This window comes from Pagrus pagrus (assembly GCF_965226575.1).
Source record: "Pagrus pagrus genome assembly, chromosome: 8".
Taxonomy (NCBI): domain Eukaryota; kingdom Metazoa; phylum Chordata; class Actinopteri; order Spariformes; family Sparidae; genus Pagrus; species Pagrus pagrus.
In genome coordinates this window covers 32,148,843-32,174,514 of record NC_140192.1, presented here as the reverse complement: position 1 = coordinate 32,174,514, position 25,672 = coordinate 32,148,843, and the positions used below count along the sequence as shown (strand labels likewise).

The 25,672-nt window shown below is 40.8% G+C and overlaps 2 protein-coding genes across 4 annotated transcripts in view; both read right to left on the bottom strand.

The window, feature by feature from the left end:
- Window positions 1-236: 236 nt before the first annotated feature.
- abca2 (ATP-binding cassette, sub-family A (ABC1), member 2) overlaps window positions 237-25,672 on the bottom strand; it is a 181,553-nt gene continuing 156,117 nt past the window's right edge. For both annotated transcript variants that reach the window (XM_084358809.1, XM_084358810.1), the window contains exons 31-49: window positions 18,041-18,254; window positions 17,469-17,574; window positions 17,278-17,389; window positions 17,059-17,119; window positions 16,580-16,754; window positions 16,351-16,466; window positions 15,948-16,095; window positions 14,345-14,468; window positions 13,879-14,011; window positions 11,585-11,705; window positions 7,198-7,376; window positions 6,684-6,825; window positions 5,245-5,379; window positions 4,682-4,785; window positions 4,489-4,581; window positions 4,132-4,234; window positions 3,687-3,824; window positions 3,392-3,601; window positions 237-2,682 (exon numbers count right to left, since the gene is read on the bottom strand). In XM_084358809.1, coding sequence (XP_084214935.1) covers window positions 2,647-2,682; window positions 3,392-3,601; window positions 3,687-3,824; window positions 4,132-4,234; window positions 4,489-4,581; window positions 4,682-4,785; window positions 5,245-5,379; window positions 6,684-6,825; window positions 7,198-7,376; window positions 11,585-11,705; window positions 13,879-14,011; window positions 14,345-14,468; window positions 15,948-16,095; window positions 16,351-16,466; window positions 16,580-16,754; window positions 17,059-17,119; window positions 17,278-17,389; window positions 17,469-17,574; window positions 18,041-18,254 — 2,450 coding nt within the window. In that variant the 3' untranslated portion in view covers window positions 237-2,646. The remainder of the gene's footprint in view (window positions 2,683-3,391; window positions 3,602-3,686; window positions 3,825-4,131; window positions 4,235-4,488; window positions 4,582-4,681; window positions 4,786-5,244; window positions 5,380-6,683; window positions 6,826-7,197; window positions 7,377-11,584; window positions 11,706-13,878; window positions 14,012-14,344; window positions 14,469-15,947; window positions 16,096-16,350; window positions 16,467-16,579; window positions 16,755-17,058; window positions 17,120-17,277; window positions 17,390-17,468; window positions 17,575-18,040; window positions 18,255-25,672) is intronic.
- On the bottom strand, window positions 19,936-24,361 carry LOC311260674 (uncharacterized protein). Of its 2 annotated transcripts, none has more exons than XM_084358811.1 (8): window positions 24,242-24,360; window positions 23,746-23,870; window positions 23,147-23,512; window positions 22,715-22,964; window positions 22,405-22,628; window positions 22,059-22,206; window positions 21,827-21,936; window positions 19,936-20,619 (listed from the first exon to the last, which is right to left on the bottom strand). In XM_084358811.1, exons 1-8 carry the CDS (start codon window positions 24,279-24,281, stop codon window positions 20,311-20,313), a joined length of 1,572 nt encoding a protein of 523 aa, XP_084214937.1. In that variant the 5' UTR covers window positions 24,282-24,360; the 3' UTR covers window positions 19,936-20,310. The 2 variants fall into 2 exon arrangements, with proteins under 2 accessions (XP_084214937.1, XP_084214938.1); XM_084358812.1 differs by lacking the exon at window positions 19,936-20,619 and adding an exon at window positions 21,331-21,399 and having other exon boundaries at window positions 24,242-24,361.

Genomic DNA, 25,672 nt, shown 5'->3' with positions numbered 1-25,672 from the left:
TGAACTCACTGACAATCTGATTTTAAGAGGCAGAGCTACGAGCATGATTTGTGATATCACAAATAGTTTGGGAACCGATCCTGGTCCAATATTCAGCAAACACACGTGAGATTTGGAAACCTGAGTCAATTCTCAGTGCACACACACGGAGAATGGACTTTATATTAAAGGACGTATTGTTTCCAGCTGTTTAACATGTACAGTCTGCGATTGTTAATGAGGGAGAAAGGAATGGGTGCCATTTTTAAAGAGTTTTATTCTATAATTCTACTTTTTTCAGTCAGACACATCATCAAATCAGACAAATCACTGACTGCTCATCAGTACACAGGTTCACTGTAATTGTTTCTCTTGTTCATTCTGGGCCCAAATAGTGCCTTTCTTAACAGTGATTCCAAGGTGAATAATGGGAGGCCAAGTCCACAGTCCTTGTTCAGTATGCAGTATATGTTTGAAAGTTCAACTGACGCTAACATGAGGTTTTAGCAGTGGGAGACATCAAGTGATTGTCTTTTGAAGTTACATTTCTTACAATGGAATTCCTTTAAGAAAGGACCTGTTTGTGACCAGAAACAGCAGCCAATGAAAACCTCATTCACTCTGCACATGGGCATGTATTGTTTAAAGAAAGTCTTGAAAAAGATGGAACCTATCCTTTAAATTGAGATTCGAGTAAAGCACAGAAACTTTCACAGCCTTCAAGAGTCTCTAAACTCTGAACACAGCATACATACAGTGGATCATTCTGCACAGTTGAAGCTCAAACATCAAAGTGAAGTAACAAAAAGCCAAACATATTTCTGAGTGGAGGGTGACACTAAATCTTTTTCACACAGCTAAATGAAAGCACAACCATCCAGAGTTCAGAAACAACTCTTCAAGCATACATGTTTTGTCCAAATGAGAATCAGATGATGCTTTACATTCCCCAAAATACAGTCAGAAATCCATATTAAATGTAGAGCAAGTTAAATAATATTTGAAATATTTATTTTCTGGCTGCACCTAACTCCAGTGGCTGCTGGTGACATTATTAACATCTTCAATGTTTGACACCATAATATGTTTATGTTATTCAACAGATCATTGATTCTTCTTGTTGTTGTACCAACAAGATTTTACAGTCGAAGAAGGATCTAAATTTAAGTCAAAGAAATAATCACGTAGGGTTAGGTTCACATAAATCAGTAGTATTTTTTGTTTTTGACTGTATTTTAGAAATTGAATTAATTTAAATATTCAATATTTTATCAACCAACTTTCTTCCACTTTTACATTCTCAATGAAAATGAAGAAAATTACAAGTCAGTTTTTATTGTTTAATGCTGACCCCTTCAAGTAGGAAAACAGCCCACCAGTGCCATAATAATCACCAAAAATATGACTGCAATTAGCTGTGAAAGAAGTAGTGAAACAGTAATTATTGACAGGACATGTCACAACGCAATCATCACAAAACTCTGTGAGAGACCAATTAAAACCACATGCTAACGTAAAGTCAGAGAAACATCCATGTTTTTGTAAATGTGAATATTTATGTCAATAGTTCTCCAATTTCCATTAAAAATCATAAGAGCATCTGCAAATCATAAAACATGTACTGTACCAAAGTTAAACAATAGTGATCTGAGAGTTCCCTTTAGTATCACAGTGATGCTAGTGCAGTTATTGTCAGGGAATATGAGCAGAGTTCACTTCAGGTTCAGACTGCTACAAAGCTGATTACCCTCACTGGAGATGGCAATGTTGTTATTATTGTTATAATAATAATAATAATAATAATTATTATTATTATTATAATTGTTCATATTATTATTGTACACTGTGTCCGGGTTACAGAGGATCTTCTTGGCAGAGTCCACAACATATGTTAAAAGCACAAAAGAGAGCATTCAGTAGAAAGAGACCAAATGTACAGTGTCAAAACAAGTTGATAGTAGGGAGGCACCATCAGGACAATAACCATGCCATGGAGATTTTTGTCATGTCTCGACATCAAGTTCAAAGAAAAGGTCAACATCTGCACGCATGTCCAATTCCCAAAGTGCATTTCACTACATCCTGTTATCGCAAAATAATTCACACACGTCAGTAGCTGCTTCGATATCCAAAATAAATCATTCTTCTTGACACAGAAAAATATACTGTATTACATTACCACTGGGAATCAACTTCATCACAACATGCTCTCAAAGGCAGGTCTAGTTTGGTACAGTAAAAAGGGCCCACTCTGGTTACATGTGGGAGTGCGTACAACCAACATATCACCAGAGATATGTTCATTCACTAACAAAGATAGCTTACCTACAGGACCCATCAACCATATAGTGAGATACACAGAAAAAAAAATTAATATGGAAACATTCAATGTCTTCAATCCAAATGCAAGCACTCCTGCTGCTGTCTCTCCAGCTGCAGACAGGGCTCTGCAGGTCATCACCTCTATCTGTATGGGCTGACCTAAACCACCTCAGTCCCTCTTGGGATGTAGAATCTGAGGCTGAATACTGAACTATTGGTCCTATGATCCATGGTGCAGAGAGTTTTGGTCCTCTTCAGGGTAAAGTCAGCAGCTCTGTTCCGCCTCAAGACTTCAGACAGATGGCCTCTGTTACTCTCATCTCTCCGCTCTTGAAGTGGCTCATTTCAACAGAGAGTATCTGTGTTGAAGGACAGTTGCACCTGCCAAACGAACATGTACAGGTTATCTGTGTAACATTGCAGCAGTAACAATAATCAAGCAAACATGACACAACTGACAATGTGCATATCAAAGTTCATTTACCAGTCATGTTTATGACTACTCAGATTTCAGAAGGACACAGTGAACTCACTATCCATGTGTCCAGGGGACGTATCATAACTTTTCACTGATAATGCTACATTTCAAACTACAAATCCATAAAAGAAACCTCACTGTCAAAAAAGAAAAAAATCCACCGATCACCGCTTCCTTCCATCTGCGCACTGTGCACTTATCTCAATAACCCTGACATGCTATTTTCTGCTGCAACAAGACCTATCCTTGACACAGATTCCAAAAATCAAAGCTACAATCTTGACATAGGTCAATAAACTAACTGGGCAACTAGAATGATCAGCTCTGATCGATTCTGTATTTACAGAATCAGGATGGTGTGATATGGCTGTACCCAACTCAGGATTTTTCAGTTGAATCAGATTCGGCTATTCAATATAATGATTCAACGATTTGTTTTTTTCTTTTAGTTCAGTACACTAAACTCCAGTGTCAGTCTACAGGAGTCTGTTTCACCTGCAGCCTTAGACTCATGTTTTAAAGCCTGTCATCTGTGACTTGAAAGCATCACAGATTTGGACACAGTCAGTGTCACGATGAATGAAAATAAAACCCCAGGTGTGATGCACTTACCCTTTCCTCTTCAAAGCTGATGAGTCCTTCATCATCGTCGCTCTCCAGCTCCTCGGGAGCCTCACTGATCAGGGCGTTGAGCTCTGTGTTGGCCGGCCGAGACTTCAGCAGGCTGAGGATGCGCTGCAGGGGGGACTGTCCACCACCCGGGGGCGACACCTCCTGCTGCTCCAGGTTGTCACTCTGTTTCTTGGCAAAGTTGACAAACACCTGGGCAGCAAAAAAGGTGATATTTTAAATGTGTTCAAATTTTCCTGTTAATATCCGACATGTGGTGTATTACACATTGACTCACATTGTCCAGAGTGGTCTGACTGACAGAGTAGTCCTCGATGCCCAGCACCTCCACCACCTGCTCCATCTTACTGAAGACCTGAGCTAGGGAGATCCGCTCGGACTTCAACTGGTACTGGACCTTGGTGTGGTGACGCTCCTGCAAATATGACGACAGATGGCTTCAGTCAGAAAGAGGGACTCTTCTTTAAGACATTTATAGAACCTCAATCTGCTCTGTTAAAGACATAAACAATTTAAAGCTGTATTTAAATAAGCATTACTAACAGATATTATCTCATATATATGCAATTTATTTATTATTAAACTTTAAAGTAGGCCTACCAGCTAACCAATGTCTACACTAGTGTCATATGGTCATGTATATCAATCGTCTTCTTTTTCTGGTGCTCATTGACTTGGAGGATTTACTGGTATAAATGACAGAGGTAGCCACAGTGCTGTACCTTCAGCACAGCCTCAGGGAAGTTTCTGTTGAAGAATCGAACCACCTCCTTCACATTAGAGCTGCTCTTGGTTCTCACTGTGATCATGTAGCCATCCCCAAACCTGGAACATGATAATAGACAAATGCTTCAAGTTCTTTTTTGTATACTTATTTTTACCTCCGCTAAGGTTGTTATATTTTCACCAGTGTCTGTTGGTTGGTTTGTCAGCAGGATCACACTAAAACTACTGAACTGATAAAACTTGGATGGAGGATGGGTGTCAGCCCAGAATAGACCACATTAACTTTTGGTATAGATGCGGATAGTAAATAAATCACAAAAGGTAAAAGGAAGGCAAATCTTTATTCTCCTCACCTGTTCTTGAGGTGTTGGATGCTGCCCAGGCATTTAAACCTGCCGTTCACCATGATGCCCAGTCTGGTGCACAAAGCCTCACACTCCTCCATGCTGCAGACGACAGCATGAAATAATGAAATAATATATTAAGCACACCAAGCGAAATAAGATAGAACAGGAAAAGGTGAATGCAAGGACTGAGGTGTCTCACCTGTGTGATGTCAGCACTACAGAGCGTCCTGTTTTGATGATGTCAAGGATTAAATTCCAGAGGAATCTGCGGGCCTTTGGGTCCATCCCAGTGGTGGGCTCATCCTGGAAAACCCACAAAATACAGTTAAGGAGCTTATAGGTAGCTAGACATGCTACTGTATTTACAGTTAACTCTCACTATGGTGTTTGTTAGCCTTCTACAATGTTCCCCAGAAAAACCCCAAAATAAATATACATCTAAAGATCACTCCAGTTTATTACATCGATGGTCTTATTCTTTTATGTGTCCAACACAGTGACATCACTGAAAGAAGTCAAACTTGGAGGCTAATCTGGAAGTGAGCACATCTGAAATGGTGTTAACAATCCCTCACTGGACAGGACAGCTGTTGGTCTATGGATGTTTACAATAGAAGTTTTGGGTAATCATTTTCACGTTTGCCTTCATTTTCTTCTCTAAATAAATTGGATTAACCTGGTGGTTTGTTTCCAACCTGATACATGTAGTTTTTGTATTTGTGTCCTTGTGCAGCATAAAAAAACATCCATTACGTTCCTCACCAGGAAGATGAGTGAGGGGTATCCGATCAGAGCAATGGCAGTGGAAAGCTTGCGTTTGTTTCCTCCACTGTAAGTGCCAGCAGGCTTGTCGGCATACTTTGACAACTCAAGCTTTTCCAATGCCCACTGCACCACCTAGAGGGACAGAAGTGTAATGTCAGTCTGTGATGGAGCTGTTAAAGGAATAGTTCACTCTAAAACGAAATTCAGTCATTATCGACTCACCCTCATGCTGATGAGAAGTCCGGTGTAGTTTCTTATTCCTCAAAGTGCAGCTGGAGACCTGTGGGGGTTCCCTCCTGTAGCAAAAATCCATATAATGGGCGTCAATTGTGCCCGAGAGGAAAAGGTCCATAAAACTACACAAAAACTTTGTAATATTCCTCCATACTGCTCGTCCGCTGCAATCAAAGTGTCCTGAAGTGGCGACATCCAGAGTTTACTCGAAACGTCATTTAGTACATTTTCATAGCCTATATCTGCCTGGAGGCACGCAAGTCTCCCTCACAGCCGTTTGCACTACAGAAGCCGTGCCAGACAAGAACAGAACTCACGATAGATAGCCACCGATATTTACATCCTGCTGTGAGTTTCAAAGTTTCAAATCACTAGTGCAGGCAGATCCCTCTTGTGTTTGTGTGTCGCTCGGCCGTTCACAGCAGGAAGTAAATACCGGTGTGTATCTATCACGTGTTCTCGTTGATCTTGTCCGGCACGGCTTCCGTAATGCAAGCGGGTGCAAGGGAGACTTGCGTGAACGCGGAGCGTGCCTCCAGGCAGATATAGCACAGTGACTGTTTAGGCTAGAAACATTTACTAAATGACGTTGTTTCGAGTAAACTCTGGATGTCGCCACTTCAGGACACTTTGATTGCAGCAGACGAGCAGTATGGAGGAATATTACAAAGTTTTTGTGTAGTTTTATGGACCTTTTCCTCTCGGTGCCATTTACGCTCGTTATATGGATTATTGTTGCAGCAGGGAACCCCTGCGGGTCTCCAGCTGCACTTTGAGGAATAAGAAACTACACCGGACTTCTCATCAGCATGAGGGTGAGTCGATAATGATTGAATTTAGTTTCAGAGTGAACTATTCCTTTAAGGTATGGAGGGGACAGAGGTAAAGACATGAATAAGATTTCCACCAACAAATAACTGGCATGAAATTTGAATAACAGTGATTCAATTAGTGGGCCTGGGAGAGACCATCCATTTTTTTATTCTAATAAGAAAAACAGGTTTTTATTTTAGAACTTTGTGTAGCTGAAAACTAGTTTGGAATTACTTTTTTGTGTGTCTTATATTGCATCTTTGAGAGGACCAATATCAGTTTTTAACCACTATAGGCATATAGTTGTGATTGTTAAGATTAAGGGGTAGTCATTATGTCGATTAGGGTCCACAAAAAAATGAAAAGACAAGTGCATGTGTGAGACCAACCCTCTCCTGGTCCTTCCAGGGAATACCACGGAGGCGAGTGTAAAGCTCCAGATGTTCCCTGGCGGTCAGGTCGTCAAACAGAGCGTCAAATTGTGGACAGTAGCCAATACTCTGCTGCACACGTAACAGGTCCTTCAGGATGCTGTGCACACACACACACACACACACACACACACACACACACACGCACACATACACGGAGCGGAGTAGAGAAGCGAAGGGACAGGTGAAGTGAAGGTAACATTACTTAAGTTGACTACAACACGGTAGGTAACTGATAATGAATGCTGTCTGTCTCAAACCAAAGATGCACAGATGTCGACTCCAAATATCTGCTGTTTTAAACGTACCCATCCTGAATCTGGCAACAGAGGAAAAAGCTTTCCTCATCATCAGTTTTCATTCTGATTCCTGTCTGATGAATCAGTCTTGATGCATCTGCTTTTACTTTGCTGCTGAACAATAAAGGATTCATGTGATCATTACATACTCATTTTATTTTTCTGGCACTGACCTGTTTCCATTAATGAAGGCCTCTCCTCCAGTAGTGCACTCATCACCTGTCAACATCTTGAAGGTGGTGGTCTTTCCAGCACCATTCACTCCCAGCAGTCCAAAACACTCACCAGGCCGGACTCCAAGACACAGCCGGTCCACTGCAAGGATACGACCCATCTTCCTGGATTTATACACCTGAAGGAGATGTAGAGAACACATTCAGATGTACAACACATTAGATATAGCTCCTAAAGTACAGTACAAATAATTAATATTGGGACTTTAGGAGAGTGCTTTAATTTGGTGGCATAGATCCCCTAACTCTCCCGGTCACTTTGACATTAAACTCCACCAAAACACGAATATTGCACTTAGAATAAACTAAAATGACCTAGAATGAGTGGGGTTAAAAGCAAGAAAGCACTAGGGAAAAACAAAGACAACGACGAGGGCAAAGAAAAGAAAAACAGGAACGACAGCAAACCCAGCGTGGGAAGGATGGAGTCAGGTGGCGAGGAGGGTAACTTAACCATCGCTAAAGCTATGGGCAGAGATATACAGAATACAGAACCTGAAAACGGAACTCAAGCAGGAATTACTGGACCTCAAAAACGATCTCAACACTTCCAAGGCGGAGATAAATCAAAAGTTACAGAGTATTGTCAGAGATGTCCGCAACCACGGCACGAGGCTAACCGAAGCAGAGCAACTGGTGGAGGAAACGGAGACAGCCAACACCGAGCTAAAGGACACTCTCTGTTTTACTCTCTTAAAGGAATAGTTTACTCTAGAACGAAATTCAGTCATTATCGACTCACCCTCATGCTGATGAGAAATCCGGTGTAGTTTTTTATTCCTCAAAGTGCAGATGGAGACCCGCAGGGGTACCATCCTCCAGCAAAAATCCATATAACGGGCGTCAATGGTGCCCGAGACGAAAAGGTCCATGAAACTACACAAAAACTTTGTAATATTCCTCCATACTGCTTGTCTGCTGCAATCCAAGTGTCCTGAAGTGGCAACATCCAGAGTTTACTCGAAACAATGTCATTTAGCACATTTTTCTAGCCTACACAGTCACTTATACTCGTGATAGATACACACCAGTATTTACATCCAGCTGTGAGCGACCGAGCGACACACAAACATGAGAGGGATCTGCCTGCACTAGTGATTTGAAACTTTGAAAGAAAAAAGAAAAAGCTTCAGCTTCGGACTATGCCTTCCGTCTGGTCAATTTCCAGAGATATGATACCAAAGACAAAATACTAAAACTGGCTTGGGCAAAGAAGATCACTTGTGAGGGAAAGGCGGTCGCCTTTTCACATGACTTTCCTGCAGAGGTGAATAACAAACTGAGAGAGTATAAAGACATAAAGAAAATCCTAAAGGAGAAACAGGTCCGCTTCCAGACACCGTACCCTGCCAAGATGAGGATTCAATGGGAAAATGGACCCTGCGTCTATAACAGATGATATGGGAAGGAGAGGCTACACCATGGACTAGCCGCCACAAACCACGACCACCGACTGGAAACAGAGGCTCAGTGGAGACGCACACTGGAGCAAAAAGGACAGAGATCGCACTGGAGGAGTCCGGGAGAGGGTCAGCGATTTCTAACGTGTGAATACTGTATTATCAGGCACAACGAGGTATTGTTCACATAATTTCACACAGTTAAAATTGTGAATGAAAATACTCCATAAACATTTGGGTAATATGCATGTGATGCAATTCGTAACCTAGACTCACTCAGGTTAATACATATACACACTGTAGGTCCCGCTCTACTGGTTCATATTGTTCTTGTTCACATTATTTGTTACTGTCACAGTTCATATGTTTATGTTGCAGGCACATATATCTTGAACTAGTGTTATGGGGTACAGTCATTTTAGAGTTGCCTCCTGGAATGTGAACGGCTTAAACAACCCAATTAAGAGGAGTAGAGTGATGACAAAAATGCGAAGGGAAAATAGCCAAATCATATTCCTACTGGAAACTTTTGGGTATACGAACACATTCTACAGCACCTTTAAAAATAGTCAAAAAAGTAGAGTTGCAATACTATTACATAACTCCATTAATTTTGAGTGGTTAGGGAGATCAGAGATAGTTAGGGCAGATATATTCTAGTGCAAGGCAAAATAGAAAATAAAATGGCCACACTTCTCTGTGTGGAGACTAAACACAAGCTTGCTTAATAGTAAAACGGTAATACAACAAGCTGAAATCATACAAATATACGCTGGGACACCTTAAAGGCAGTTGTCAGAGGTAAACTGATATCACTTAGTGCAGCAATCAAAAAACTAAAGAAAATAAACTTAAACAGCTCAAAGATAATTTTAAAGAATTAGAAAAGCAACACAGTGAGAACCAGAACCCTCAAGTGATGAATAAAATCAAAGAAACTAGAAATCAGATCACCGACATTTATAAAGAAGAATAAGATAAAAAATATAAATTTCTAAAACAATCTTACTATGAGATAGGTCCTAAAGCTACAAAATTATTAGCAAGGAAAATACGGAAAAAACAGATTTACCAATCATTCTAAACAAGAAAGTACAGAGAACATAAAAACATTCCTAAATTCCCTAGACCTCGCCTCAATTGGAGTACGTAAAAATGAATGCCTAACGTCACAGATTACGAGCAAAGAATTGGAAACAGTATTGAATAAATTAAAAAATAGAAAGACACCAAAGAGTGATGGTCTACCAGATAAGTGGTATAAGACCTTTTAGGAGGTTTTAATGCCAGTACTTTTAAACTCCTTTAACTGGACACTTGATAAAAGGACAACTCCGCCTTCATGGAGTGAAACTGTTATTTCAGTTATTCCAAAAAAAGGCAGGAATAAAATGTTATGTAGCTCATACAGGCCAATTTCAGTTTTAAATCAGGATTACAAGACTGGATTCTTTTCTTCCTGAATTAATCGACACTGACAAACTGGTTTGGCGGTTTGGATTTACTGAAAAATCAATTAACAGTATTAGGACATTATACTCTGCCCCTACATCAAGAATCAGGATAAATGGTCGTCTTACTGGCCGTATAAAACTGGAAAGATCTACCCGCCAAGGATGTCCCCTTTCACCAACCCTTTTTGCACTCTACATAGAACCTTTGGCTCAAGCAATAACAGAGGACTGTACAATATGGGGAATTGTGGTCAATAATAGGGAACACAAAATAGCATGATATGATGACGATGTCTTGCTATACATCTGTAATCCAGATGTCCGTCTCTCTGCCCTGCTGGATCTCCTTGACATATTTGGCACATATTCAGGCTATAAACTCAATATACAAAAAACACAGATGTTAACATTTAATTACAATCCCTCGCCTGGGCTTAAGCAAAAAATCCCCATCGACTGGTCTCAAAAAGCAATCAAATACCTGGAGGTTTGGTTAACACATTGTCCTGGTGAGTTGTATAAAAAAAACTATGAAACTGTAAACAAGACAATTAAAGAGGATCTTATTAGCTATTACCTAGATTGCTGTATCTGTTTATGTCATTACCAGTTAAAATCACAACCAGTCAATTTCATGAATGGGACAAACAAATTTCACGATTTATTTAGAATGGTAAGAAACCAAGGATTAAATATAGTACATTAACAACCAGTAAGGTGGAAGGTGATATGTCTCTACCTAGTCTTAGAGATTATAACTATGCTGCCCAACTAAGGACTATAATTCTCCTGTGCGACAGTGGATATGAGGCAAGGTGGAAGGAGATGGAGAGAGAATGTAATGGTGTCCCAATACAGGCAATGATTGGAGATCAGATAAATTAACAATAACTTGTCAGGAGGAAATAACAGGAAATGAGAGATATCTTCTGAAAATACTGATTGTAGCAGCAAAGAAAGCGACCACTCGTAAATGGTTACAGACTGATCCACCTACGGTAGACAACTGGCTTGAGGTCGTCAGGAAGGTCCATGAGATGGAGAGACTGACTTTCTCACTGAGATTGAAGAATGACTTATACATGACAAAATGGTCAAAATGCAGAGGATATTTGTTAATATAAGTATTGAGGATGGTGGTGTTAATTTTTAGGGTTTTTTTGTGCTTGTTGTTTTATTCCCCTCCCTGATGTTGATGAACTGTGCTGTTACCTGTTTCTCTGTCAAAAAATCTAAGAAAATCTAAGTTGAAAAAACAAAACAAAAAAACAAATCATTTATATTTCATTGACACTGTATGATGACCATTGAAACTAGTTTACTGTACTGGCATAAATGGACAAAAAATGGTGATGTTTAAGTAAAATATGCAATTGTGAGCACATTGGTAAGCATTTCTGCAAGTGTAAATGTTCTGTGAAAACAAATGAATATCTTCTGAATGTTTCTTTAAATGTTGATGACTGTACAAACCTTTGTCAGGTTCTCGATCTTCAGCATGTCATTGTCAGCATCTCCTCGCAGCACTCTTCGCCTCTCACAGGCAACATCTACATCATCATCATCTATAGGCTGGCAACTGACTGGCACCCTCCTGGAGAGAGCGAGAGAGAGAGAGAGTGAGAGAGACAGACAGACAGACAGACACAGACACACACACACACACACACACACACACACACATTCCATTCATGTTTTCGATATTCCTTTTCAGCATGTCCACTGTGCCCCTATTCATAGTTTTCAGTCACGTGGCCTGGGCGCTGACCTGGAGGGCAAAACAGTAGACCAAGATGGCGGCTCATACTGGACTTCCCATAGAAACATGGCAAAAGCCGGTAAATTACCCCTCGCACAGTTATTCAGATCACCTGTCAATCATAGAAAAGGAACGATATGGACATAAACTGCAAGTGTTGGGCACTTGCGATCCATATACAGCACCCGCCGCGGTATCTCAGCCGTTAAAACTGCCAGGTCCCTGCCAGAGCTCGACTTAGGTGACGTGTACCTTGTGGAGAATCCCTCACCTTATACTGCTGCCAGGATGAAAGCTTATAAAAGTATGGACAGTTATATGTATTTTTGATCTGGATGGGTAAAAAATGCCGCCGTTCGGTTCTTCATTGTGAAAGCAAAGGTGAGTAACTAACACCATATATTAGGGGTGTCATGATTCTCCAAATCCTCGATTCGATTCAATTTTCGATTCTAAGGTCACGATTCGATTCGATTCTCGATTTGTACTTTTTTTAAAGCACAGGTTGCTATGCCATTTTTAGACTAGACTTTTATGCAATATAATATCTGACCTTTGTTAGCAATGTACCACACTACATTGTCAAATGGAAAACATTTATTAACAACATAATGTAACAATAACTTATATCTTCAGTCAATCGGAAACTTAAACAAAATAACCTGCCATCTAGTTTCTCCTTTGTAACTGCAGTCTTCTTCACAGAAGATGACATTCAAATTCACAACAAAACAAACAAAAAAATAAAACAGCCATGTCCATAGTCTTCTCTGAACAATTAAGTGTCTTAACAAACTATTTCTGAACAGTTGGACATATACAAGGTGCGTAAGGTGTGAGTGGGCGAGCGAGAGTGAGGGAGCGTGCGTACGTGCAGACAGTGAATGAATGGGAGAGGAAGGAGAAGTGAAAGGAGTAGCAGTAGTAGCGACAGCAGCAACAAAGTGTACAATATAGGCTGCAGTTTGGCTGAATAAAGCTAAACAGCGAAGCTCCCTGGTAAGAGGACGTTGACTGGCAGCACTTCAACACGTGTGTGTTTTTTTCCCCTTGGCAAGCCGACCGGACGTGACATGGGGGCGTGGCAACATCGACGATTCTATTTTTTAATTCGAAGTTCGAGATTGTGAATTAATTTTGATCGATTTCGATTTCGTGACACCCTTACTAGATATTGAACATTATCGTATTAATATTATTATTGTATACCCTGGACATCACCCAAAAAAAATCACCAACAAAGTTTATCGGTCTAAATACAAGCTTAAAGGTTTAAAGGGTTAAAGGGATTTCCAAATCATTGCATTTTGAGTTTATTTGCAGCTAACGCAGCATCCCAACTATTCAGCTAACTGGCCAACTTTAATTCATCAAGACCACTGCAGTTGGTCGCCTCGATACACAGCAACAAACATGTCAAAATGATTACAAACAGATGTGACTTATGGCTAAAAGAAGGATAATTAATTAATAAAAGTATATACTTGTGTTTACTTGAGCTTAACTTTGATGAAGTGTTCGCTGCAAACATGTGTATTTGGACAGCTGCCATTGTTTGCCCCCCCCCCCCAGGGACAGAGGTGCGTCCTATGGCACAAATCCACAATCTCCTCCTCTCTGGGTTTTCTTTTTCAGACAGAATTCAGTGGAAGCATAGCCCAGGCTTGTCTGTTAGTGCATCCGATAGCACAACAACTATCCGGCATTTTGGCAAAACGAAACTGGTTCTGAACAAAATGTATCACTTGCTTCCTGTTTCGGTGGGCAGCAAGAAAAGATCTTTTGTCCTCCAAGGGGGCGTTCCCCTGGGAGCGTGACGTCACGTGAAAACTATGAATATTGTGTATTCTATGTGTGTGTGTGTGCGTGCGTGTGTGTGTGTGTGTATTAATGGCATTCTCTGTGATGTGTAAGGATGTAAAATGGCAGCTTCAGATTAGGTCATTGTGAGGGAGTGAAAGTAAAACCTGCCACATTACAGACTCAGACAGAGACACACTTGACTCACGGGGGTTTCCTGAGGAAGTTGTACTGACAGAGGATGGTGATAAGGAAGCCAACAAAGCCTTCGATTGTCATGGCCACAAGTCCTCGAGTCACAATGTCCCACTCAAACGGAGACTTCATCTTGTCAAACTGGCCTGAAAGCACATATTCACGACAACTTCGCTCAAAACATTTGTCTGTGTCAGAAGTAAAATCGTTGCAGGTCAAACTTGTTTAGGCCTAATTTTAAATGTAAGGCTGGAAATCATCTCTTTTGGGTGGGTTGTCCCAATTCCCTTGTTTGATTTTTTAGTTTTTTTCAGCTCATTGCTTAAAGTGCCAAAATTCTGAAATTATCCTGTTTACACTTGAAAAAAAGGACATGAACATCTACATAATAATACTGTTATATAGTGTTCAGTTTGTTAACTTGAAGGACTGTGTCTCATGCATTCTCTCTGTGTGAGGCAGTTTGGGGATGAGTGTACCTATTTTAGCGTAATATTCGTTGATGTACTCATTGTAGGCCATCTCCATCAGGCCATGGCCCAGGTTGTAGTTGGGGAAGATGAGGAAACAGGACTTCAGGTAACTGTTGACTTTTTTCAGATCCTGCAGGAGAAGAAAAGGGTGAAGAATTAAATACAGAAACATCCAAAAGCCACATTGTAATCTGCTGCAGTACAGAAGCAAACGCACTATATCAATTTAGTAGGATTTATTTTTTCTTATGTTGCTTTATCTTCTCCTAAATATGTAGGTGAGATGAGGCGTCTGACTGTAAACATCTTTAGTCTTGCTGTAGCCTGAGAATAAATTGTTATCTTTGGGTGAAGCCAGAGGCGATTCTAGAGTCTGTTGGGGCCCCAAGCAAAAATTTCCATAACATAATAAGTTTGCTTATTTTAATTTCTTCTACCCTAATAGCTAGCAAATTAATACTATTAATTTGCTAGCTCTATTATTTTAATAGAGTGCTGCTACTTCCTGCCTACAGGCTCCCATGGATCCTGGCCGCGCCCGGGTCGTGGGTCGTGGATGCCTCTACTGCCATGGCCCTGCCTGACACCCACCACTACTGTTGCTAATATTAGTCATATCTCTGTTACATACGTTTCACTACTATTATTGTACTGCATTACTACATACTATCCTTACCGTTAACCACTACTACTGTAATTACTAGTAGTCACATTTCCATTATGTGCATTTCATTATTATTGCTGTAATACATCTTTATGTACTTTCATTCCTGTCAACCATCGCTTATAATTGAATACATTGTGATCTCGTTGATCTGCTCTGTACATGCGACATCTATTGCACGTCTGTCCGTCCTGGGAGAGGGATCCCTCCTCTGTGGCTCTTCCTGAGGTTTCTTCATTTTTTTCCCTGTTAAAAGGGCTTTTTTATGGGGCAAGTTTTTCCTCACTCGAATCGAGGGTCGAAGGACAGAGGGTGTCGTCTCTGTACAGATTGTAAAGCCCTCTGAGGCAAACTGTGATTTGTGAATTTGGGCTATACAAATCAAATTTGATTTGCTTTGATTTGAAGGAGGACAGGACAGCAACTAACGTTAGGTGACACTTTTTTTTTTTTGCAACTTGTTGCTGACCATAACCGCGTCCATGGCAGTGGCCAGGCAGAGTCGTCAAAGGGATCAGCCAGCGGCGGCTTCGCGCATGCGTGACTCGCAGTCTGGACGCGAGGGGTGAACTTCTCCCGCTCTGACTGCAGCCGGGAGGGACTGTTGTGTGAGGACTCCTCACACAACAGTCCCTCCCTGCTGCAGTTCCTAATGTTGACCGTGCCAAAGCACCCACAGACGGCCCAGTCCTCAGAGGACACCCACAGACCCACAGTCAGGACAGTCAGGACAGTCAGGACAAAATATATTCCACGCTCATGCGTGGAATATATTTTTGAAACATTCATAAAACAGCCCTCGGGCCCTGAGTCTCGGGGGCCCCCTGGCAACTCGGGGCCCCAAGCAGTTGCCTGCCTTGCCTGTTCACAAGCTGCACGTCTGGGTGAAGCCCTCATAAAATGTTGAGGAAGTTTCTGGGTTTAAAATAACAGAGTCAAACTGACCTTGTCATGTTCAAAGAGCTGGAGGAGGAAGGTGGCAACAGTTGCTGTGATGCCTATGAAGAGGTTGATGACTATTAGGAACACGTAAGCTGTGCTAGGAACCTCGAACCAGAAGGACGCTGGGTACATGATTGGAGTGATGGACCACCTGGGACAGAGGATGTCCAAAGCTTTAGGACATGACAGAAAGAAACTGGAGAGCAATAATTCAGTTTACATTCAAGTATGCTTTCTTTCTTTCTTTCTTTCTTTCTTTCTTTCTTTCTCTTCCTCTTGTTAGTCAGAGTGTAAAATATTTCCTTTTTTTTTTTTTTTTTAATTAAAGGGAAAATTCACCCATATTATGAATACATTCAAATTCAACCAGTCAGGTTGCTCTGCATCATAGCATCAGACATCTCACCCGTAAAGAAGAAAGAGGGAGAGGACGGCAGGGAAGTTGGTTGGGGATGTGTAGGCCGGCAGGTCGAACACAAACAGAATAATAACACAGCAAGTGGCAGGTACCAGGTAGTTGAGCTGAGGAGAGATGAGAGGAGAGAACATGTTCACACCTGCACAAACAGTGTCAGTGTCAGTCACACACACACACACACACACACACACACACACACACACACACTCCTCCTCACCATGTCCCATATGTAGTTAGCCAACCAGTAGATGACAGGGTCACAGCCACTGACAAACTGCAGGTGTTTGGCCTTTGTGGATTTCTCTGCAACCAGGAAAACCACAAAGCTGGCTGGCACAAAAGACATGGCAACAATGATAAAGATGGCAATCACCACATCTGTGCCCTGGAGTCTGGGGATACAGAGGACAGGAGAGGAAATATATAGGGAGAGATGAGATGACAATTACACTACAGTAATCCATCCATGAATTGACTTTATAATCCTGAATTTACAAGGGCAAATTAGCTCAGGTTACCTTGTCAAACTTGAGTTATTTATACATAAGTATAGTTCAATGATAAACACCAGAAACATTCACACTCAGCTGTTCATTTTATTGCTTTACTTGTACTCTTAGTAATGATAATGTAATATAGTCCTCTGAGCTTTCTATTAAGGCATCCTTTAAATATCAGTCCAGCTGAGCAGCTTACAAGTAGTCCAAAGAGAGGCTGGCACTGGTTCGATTCATCGGGTGGTTTGTCAGTGTGATACCTGCAGAACACACACACACAACACAACACCCTCATTTATGTAGATTATAAAACCCAAACCAGAAGCTGGTCCACAACTACAAAACTATATTTAACAACACTGATAATGACATGGCATTTAACTGGGATCTCTGTCCATGTTGTATCACATGTAATTACCATAGGCAGCAGGGTTGCCCTTGGATGACGGCAAGTTGGCACGCAGGATGGCGTTGTTGAGGACATTCAGATATGTTGGCATGCTGTGGTAACCTTTGTTGTTGTACAGAACCTGCACACAAGCAGTCACTCTGTCAGTGGTGGTTTATACTGTATCTATGAACTTATCCAGTTCAGAGTACTCATCTTACCTGAGCTGATCTGCGAACTGCTATCTTGCGTACCATTGGAGGTATCTTTCTCCCAAAGGATGCAGGGATTGATTTCTGGATGTTCCCCACTGTTAAACCACCATATCTATTGAGAACAAAGTCAGTGAACAAAAACGACAACAAAAAATGTAATGTTATTACATCACTACTTAAGTGCAGAGCCATGACACTGAACTGAAAAACTATTTTGTTTGTTTTCTCGGTCAAACTCTATCACCACCAAAACTCGCTGTCTTCACAGCACTTTTTGCACATGCCTACCAGATGTACTTTAGTTATTCTGGTTTTACTTAATAAAGTTGTTTGGTTTATATAACATAAAGATATAAACAATAATAGTAAAAATGAAAGTAGCAGTGAGTGAGATATTAAAATGCAAAATGCTATGAAGTGCTTTTTAGCTATTATTTGCACCTCGAAACTCTGTTATGAAAACTGAGCCAAGATGACTGTATTAATATTTTTCAAAGTAAGGTAATGAAAAAAATGTGGATTTGGAAGAGACCGAATCTCACAGCTTTCTTAATCAAACGATCCCATGGCACTCCTACCTGTGCAGGCGCAGTCTGTCGGATGTGAAGAGAAGATACTCAGAGACGTTACGACCTGTGATGTCCACCAGGATGTCACCTGTCACTACCTTCATGAGGGGGGGCCGCCCTCCCACCCCACTGGGGCAGGAGAAGCCTGTCCCCTGCATGGAGCAGGTGCAACGCACCGGCTCATGGACAGAAAGGGGGAGGGTGGGAGGAGACGTCACTGGCTCTGAGCACAGGTGGAAAAAACAACATTCACAGTGGTTTAATGGCTTGAATGATGAGGAAAACAACTCATTTGATTAATTTCAGTCTGGTTTCTGTCAGCATAGAGACGGCTCTTCTTGAAGGCACATGTTACATCTTGTTGTAGTTCTTTGTGTCAATTGTGAACAATATATCTGGTTGTGCTCCTCCGACCTGTGGAGTTACTCAAGGATCAAAGTGGCTTGTTCTCCCACAACATTAATTCATGAAAGAATTATCAAGGTTAGATTTAAAGTCACAACTGTTAAACAGTGATGAAACTTCACAGGTGTGTAATCAGATCAAAATGAAGGTTGAATACGAAAGATGCACATGATCTTATGTAATAATGTAGTAATCACTACCAAGTACTCATGGGTTGGACTTGAACATGTTGATGGGCATTACAAGATGGTCTCTAGTTGAAACAATACATTTTTAAGTGGGTTACATATACACTACCAGTCAAAAGTTTGGACACACCTTCTCATTCAATGGTTTTTCTTTATTTTTATTATTTTCTACATTGTAGATCAATACTGAAGACATCCAAACTATGAAGGAACATATATGGAATTATGCAGTAAACAAAAATGTGTTAAATAAACCAGAATGTTTTATATTTTATATTTTTCAAAGTAGCCACCTTTTACTTTGTTTTAATGTCTATTTCTTAACTTGTTTTAATGTTTCGTTTAAATGTCTATTTCTTAACTTGTTTTAATGATTTGTTTTAATGTATTTTAAATGCTTTTACTGTAATTGTATGCGCCTGTAAAGCACTTTGAGTTGCCTTGTGTCTGAATTGTGCTATACAAATAAACTTGCCTTGCCTTGCCTTGCCTTGCTTTGATGAGAGCTTTGCACACTCTTGGCATTCTCTCAATCAGATTCATGAGGTAGTCACCTGGAATGGTTTTCCAACACTTGTTGGCTGCTTTGCCTTCACACTGCAGTCCAACTTATCCCAAACCATCTCAATTGGGTTTATGGTGGGTGTTTGTTGAGGCCAGGTCATCTGACGCAGCACTCCATCACTCTCCTGCTTGGTCAGACGGCCATTACAAAGCCTGAAGGTGTGTTTGGGCTCATTGTCCCGTTGAAAAACAAATGATGGTCCCACTAAGCGCAAAACAGATGGGATGGCATGTCACTGCAGAATGCTGTAGTAGCCATGCTGGTTAAGTGTGCCTTGAATTTTGAATAAATCACCAACAGCATCACCAGCGAAGCACCCCCAAACGGTCACACCTCCTCCTCCATGCTTCACGGTGGGAACCACACATGTACACTGCAAAAACAGCCCTTCTAGAAATAAGTAAAATATTCTTATATTCAATCAAATTATCTTGTATCAAGCAAAAAAATCTGCCAATGGGGTAAGCTTTTTTTGCTTGACAAGAATTCTTAAAATAAGACCAAATTTCTTAGCTCAGAAAGACTAAAATGAGATTTTAAACTAGACAGAAAATCTTAAATTAATCCAAATTCTTCTAAAACAAGCAATGAAAAAACACTAATGTAAGATAAAATTACTCAAAATTAGAATTTAAGTCTCTTCACTACATTAAATTTAAGAAATTACGTCTTAATCTGGGATTGATAGAGCAGAAAAGTAGTTAAAATAAGACATAATTTCTTAAAACAGCATAACAAATATAAGTGATGTTGTCTTAAATCAAGATACCAAAACTTTCTCATTAATTTTTTTTTATTAACTTTGCAACACAATTGCTCAATTCAACATCAAAAAAAGGAGCACTTCACTTACACATTCCAGATCCATCATAATCAAACAGATTGAAAAGCCAGTTTTGATTTGAACTTCTCTATCAAAATAATAATACAGCAGTAGCAGCATACCATTGCAACTAAACATCATGTTGCAGCTGCTTTGCAGCATAATATCCCACAGGAAAGGATTTCAATCTCAAAAACAATGTGTCTAACTGTGATGAACATTTTCTTTAAACAGAACATCAACTTTCTTTGAAATTCTTACATCAGGCAGGGTGGGGCAGAGTGACAAACAAAGTGACTCACTCACTGAATGACTTCCACTCACCAATCGCTTTTTTGTAGTGGTGGGTCAAATCCTGCTCATGAATTGAATCCTGAAGTACCTCGGTCTGCAGTACTGACAGTAGTGTAGAAATGCACTTTGGGTAGGTCATGTGCAGGGCATAGTGATATGCCATGAGGTAGAGAAGTCCCTCATTAAGTCTGTCCATGGTGAAGGTGGTCACTGGTGTGTTTCCAATGGCGATCATGCAGTTGTCCTCAGAAATGAGCAGAACCGGAGAAGACAGGGGTCGCTGCCGCATGAAACCATCAGGATCCTCAGAAGTCTAGATGACAAAAAACAATCAAGAAGATTAGAAAAGCATTACAAATAACATAAACTTTGACCTGGAATAGAACATTAGTGAAATCATATTGTACTTTAAAACACTTAGAGTAATCCCTCAGCATTCAGCACTGCAAGTTCCAACAAAGTTAGTAATAAATTAAAGCGAAATTCCGGCGTAAGTGTAAACCATGGTCAAACACACCGTAACACCAGTTAGACCCCCCCTCGAGAGATCAATTTGCCCGACCGCTACATTCACGAGATCCACCAACTTCAGCAAATACCGCAATATCGCCACACACGGCGCTCTCCGGATCCACTGTCTGACCGCAACCAAAACGCCACCATTTGCCCAAAATAATGCTCAGAACTGCACCAAATGTCATCAATAGTACACACAGGGTCCCAGCACGTAGTACGAGTTGTCAAACATCTGCTAGCTTTGCCTGTTTTCTTTAGCAAGGAGACCAGATACAACTCACCTACTTCTCTTGCTGGAGCAGCTTGTTGGTGAGGAAGCCCTGACGAGTCGATCACCGAGAGTTCCGCAGCTCAATCAACAATTACCTCGTGGAAATACAATCAGAGTTTGTTTTTTTTTTTATCTTGCATATCACTTTATAACTATTATTATCGAGTGCTGGCCACGATATAGGCGCAAATGAGCATTTTTAAATTTACGTTTTTTGCCGGTGCACTCGGTGATCGACTCGTCAGGGCTTCCTCACCAACCAGCGGCTCCGGAGGAGAAGTAGGTGAGTTGTATCTGGTCTCCTTGCTAAAGAAAACAGGCAAAGCTAGCAGATGTTTGACAACTCGTACTACGTGCTGGGACCCTGTGTGTACTATTGATGACATTTGGTGCAGTTCTGAGCATTATTTTGGGCAAATGGTGGCGTTTTGGTTGCGGTCAGACAGTGGATCCGGAGAGCGCCGTGTGTGGCGATATTGCGGTATTTGCTGAAGTTGGTGGATCTCGTGAATGTAGCGGTCGGGCAAATTGAGGGGGGGTCTAACTCGGTGTTACGGTGTGTTTGACCATGGTTTACACTTACGCCGGAATTTCGCTTTAAGTACAGACTTCCCCTTTAGACCTTTTGAAATGATAAAAGTTTATCTAAAATGTACTAAACCTAATATAAAATGTATGCCTGAAAAACTGGAACATATATTATGAAATGTTTCAGTAAGTCTGTAAATCTCACCGCAAGGACATGGAAAAGAGCCTCGCTGCTTGAGCCCAGTTTCTTCGGTGGCATAGTGCTGGATGGAAAGAGCAGTGGCAGGGCTCTGAAGACAGCTGTGATATGCTCCACTGGTTTAATGAAAAAAAGCACAAAACAAGGTGGTACCATAAGTAACTGTAACACAAAATTACATAAATAATTAAAAGACATTATTATATAAAATTAGCAAGTCAATGTATTGTGACTTCACCTCCATTCAAAGATTTAGGAGGCTTCATTGCCTTCTTCATGACGCCATAAAACTGGACCTTGGAGAAGAAGGTTGCCCATCTGTTCTGGACCTCTGATATGTACTGGGAGTTGGTCGGTTGGAGTATACGCTGCAGCTCATCCAGCACCTGAAAAATAGTAAAATTCATATAAAGAAAGAAAAATTACTGAAAAAAAGTTATTGTCTTACATTCTGATGACTAAAATCTAATAGACTAAAAATCTATAATGTGCAAGATATATAAACATTATGCTAATTATGTCATGCTAAACTGAGTCCTTAGAAGAGCTGAAAATGTGAACGAAGTGGGACCAACATTACTTACGTGATCCAGTTCTCTGAAACAAGGGTAGGCCTCTAGAATCTTTGTTGCTCTGTCTTGCTCCTTTAAAACATCAGAGGTGATGAAGCGTCTTCGAGACTCAAATTCCAGGTTCAGCAAATGAGTTACAGCAGCTTTGTTTGGCTTTTTTGACTTGTACATTTCTTGGAGGGTCTTGTAGTGTCTTGCTTGGATTTTCTGGCTGTCCATGACGTCAACTGAACAAGCTGAAGACATTACAGGGACGTTATGGTGGAAAGGGGACATGAGATTTCCAAACTAACAAATTATATTTACGTAACACAATACATACTTTCTTCATCACTGCTGTCCCGGTTCTGTGCTGGGGTGCTGGTTCTAGGTGACCGCTGTACTGGGATGCCCATGGGACTAACAGGTGACCGTTCCAGAATAACGGTGGATGCACTGGAATCTCCATCATAGTCAGTAGTTGAAATGTCTAAACTGACTTCTTGTCGTGGTTTCTTTGAAGGAGGACCTTTGGCCTTCCTTGGACTTCTGACATTTGAGAGTCTCTTCCTGAGCTTTTTGGCAACATGCTCCTGCAAGGCATACATAGCAAACATTCAAAAAAGATGAAGCTTTCTTATACTGTAATTACAGCTTTTGGTAATGTTTAGCTCCATTTGAACTTTCTGTCTGATTTAGCACTGTATAGAAATTATCTAAGTCTCAGTATTAACATAATATCAGCAACAAGCAAAAGTGACAAAAATCTACTCACCCACTCACTGTTTGATGACCTGTCTTTTATCATTGGATAGTACTCCACCAATCGCTTTGCCATGGCATTCACCTCATGTCTGGTGGGGTATCTGGAGTCCTCTGCGGCTCTTGCGATGGAGATCATATTAGTCATAGTGTTTCTTATCAGTCGGCAGAAGAGCTCCTTGGACAAGGTTACATTGTCCTCAGTCCCCAGCCGTTTCTGCTCAAAGTAGGAGCATCGCACCTGTTCAAGCTCACTGTCTGTGAAGACTATGTATTCTGGGTTGGACATAGTCAGAAATTTAGAAGTATTGGCCTCCTCGTTTGAAAGGTCACTGGCGCCAGTGGGGGGTGACTGCTGAATTTCAGCAGCAGTATCCACCTAAAACACATTTACACAAACATTTATTGAGTAACTCATAGAATGTTCCTACTTGTTAGTTTAATAAACATGCATTATCATTTTGGGAACTAAAAAAAACTTGAAAAAAAATCACTTTTTTATTTTATATCCACTGTTGAAAGGGACTCAAAGCAGAAATGTCTAAAACAATGACTGTGATATTGGAAAAGTGTGGTACTGTTAAACAGCAGCTTATACTGTGAAATACTGACCTTTTCATCTTTATTTACAACAAGCCATATAGCCCTGCGCCTCAAGAAATTTTCAGGACCAGGAAAGAGGTCTTTGATGTCGTCTCGGGAAAGCGAGAGGAACAAGTCTTCTCCAATATTAGCAGCTGGAATATAGAAAAGTGACAGTCAGGGCCAAGAAACATGTAGTTTAGCGGCTAAACTTTAGCCCATTAGCCGGGAATCCACAAGGGTGGGGGGAGGGGAGGCCTACGGCTCCGGTTCGGCCTGGGCATGTGCAGTTACATTTTCAGCATTTACAGCCCTTGATATTAAAAAAAAATACTGGTCTCAAAGCTTAATTAGGCTAAACCTATTTCTAGATGGAAATCATGCAAGGCCAGCCTGTTTTTTTAAATGTAGTTTAGGCTAGTTAAACTTTAGCCCATTAGCCGCAAATCCACAACTGTTAAGCTAGGTTAACTAACTACATTAAATATAACACCAGCACAACATAAAAGTAACCCTTGTAGCATACCTTTGAGTGTGGCAATTGCAACCTCGTCCAGTTTGTCCATATTTTTTTGATTTTAATATCCTCAATCAACAATGAATTTAGAGCTGCGGCAGGTGACCTCCGAGTAGCTGTGCGTTTCAAATTAACGGACTCCTCCAAGTGGGAGAGAGAGAAAAAAAAAAAAAGCGCGACAGGGTGGATTGTACCATCTTCCAAGAGGGTGCGGGGGTGGACGCTCAGGCTAAATACATTTATTTTGCATTTATACCAACTATATTTATCTAAATAAGTTCATATGACTTTATAATTATTAAAATCGAGTCACATTTACGGGATAATTTATAAATGGAAAGTCGTTTCTGCCGTTATGAGACACGGAATAATGGTACGTACCTTTATCACGTGATGTATCACCAGGTCATCTTCGGTTCAGCGGCAAAGGTGGTCGGACTTGGCAGCTAGTTAAAGCAGGCTAAAAACGGGAAAATGATTTGGCGCTGTGTTATTTGTTTTGTGTTTGTGGCTCTCACTCTCAAGTCTTTATTGAGTCATATCAACACTGCTCACAGTCGCAGTCCAGATTTTCGCGTTGTTTGTGGAATTGATGGATGCACCAAAGAGTATCGCGTCTACAACTCACTGTGGTATCACATTCGAAGAAACCACCATGAACACCTGGAAAGTGGCAGCAGCAACTCGCCGAGAGAGGGGACAACAGCGACCTCAAGCCGTGAAGCTTCACCAGCAGTGGACCGAAACGTGTGGGCATACAGGCCAGGTGATGCGACGGTGGAAAACAGAGAGCATCCAACGGAGGAAGCAGTGGTGGAAAACAGGGTGCAAGATGCAGTGACTGTTGTGTCATGTCCTGCTGTGGACTCTTCTGCATGTCAGTCAGAGGTAAGTTTGTTGTTTCCTTCAGTACACAACTACAACCAGCTAAATCCTATCATCATTTTTCTCACAATTCCAAAATAAATCTCAACTGAATTGTCATAAAATGTTATTTTTTTATGACAGCATATCCGTGTGTGACAACAGTGTGTTTTATTATACGTTTAATTTTCTTTTTCTTTTCTTTTCTTTTTTTAAAGGATGATCTGAGGTGTAACACTCTGAGCAGACAAGCTACTGCTATTATGTTGACTGCAAGAGAAAAACACCACCTTTCACAGGTTTGTCTACATACAACTACAATTAGGCCATCTGTGGCTCTGTTGATTATCTGTATAAGTCCAAGCTTGGAAATTAGTAGATCTGAAGTGGTAATGTTGAGTGCTCTTGTTTTGAACTGTACTATGCATAGGTCAACCTCTCACTCACTGAATTTTGCACATCTGGGCTGGTGCCTGTAGTTTAAAATATTGTGTGATGAAAAAAAAATCAAGTCAGTTCACAGTTACCTTATTAGTCTCCCTTAGCTGCAACTTAACTTGAATCTATCCATGAGAC

Coding starts and splice junctions, on each gene's coding strand:
- LOC311260674 (XM_084358811.1), bottom strand. CDS start 24,281: ATGGACAAACTGGACGAGGTTGCAATTGCCACACTCAAAG. Junction 23,513..23,745: donor TTGTAAATAAAGATGAAAAG/GTCAGTATTTCA, acceptor AATGTGTTTTAG/GTGGATACTGCTGCTGAAAT. Junction 21,937..22,058: donor TCCTAAATCTTTGAATGGAG/GTGAAGTCACAA, acceptor TCATTAAACCAG/TGGAGCATATCACAGCTGTC.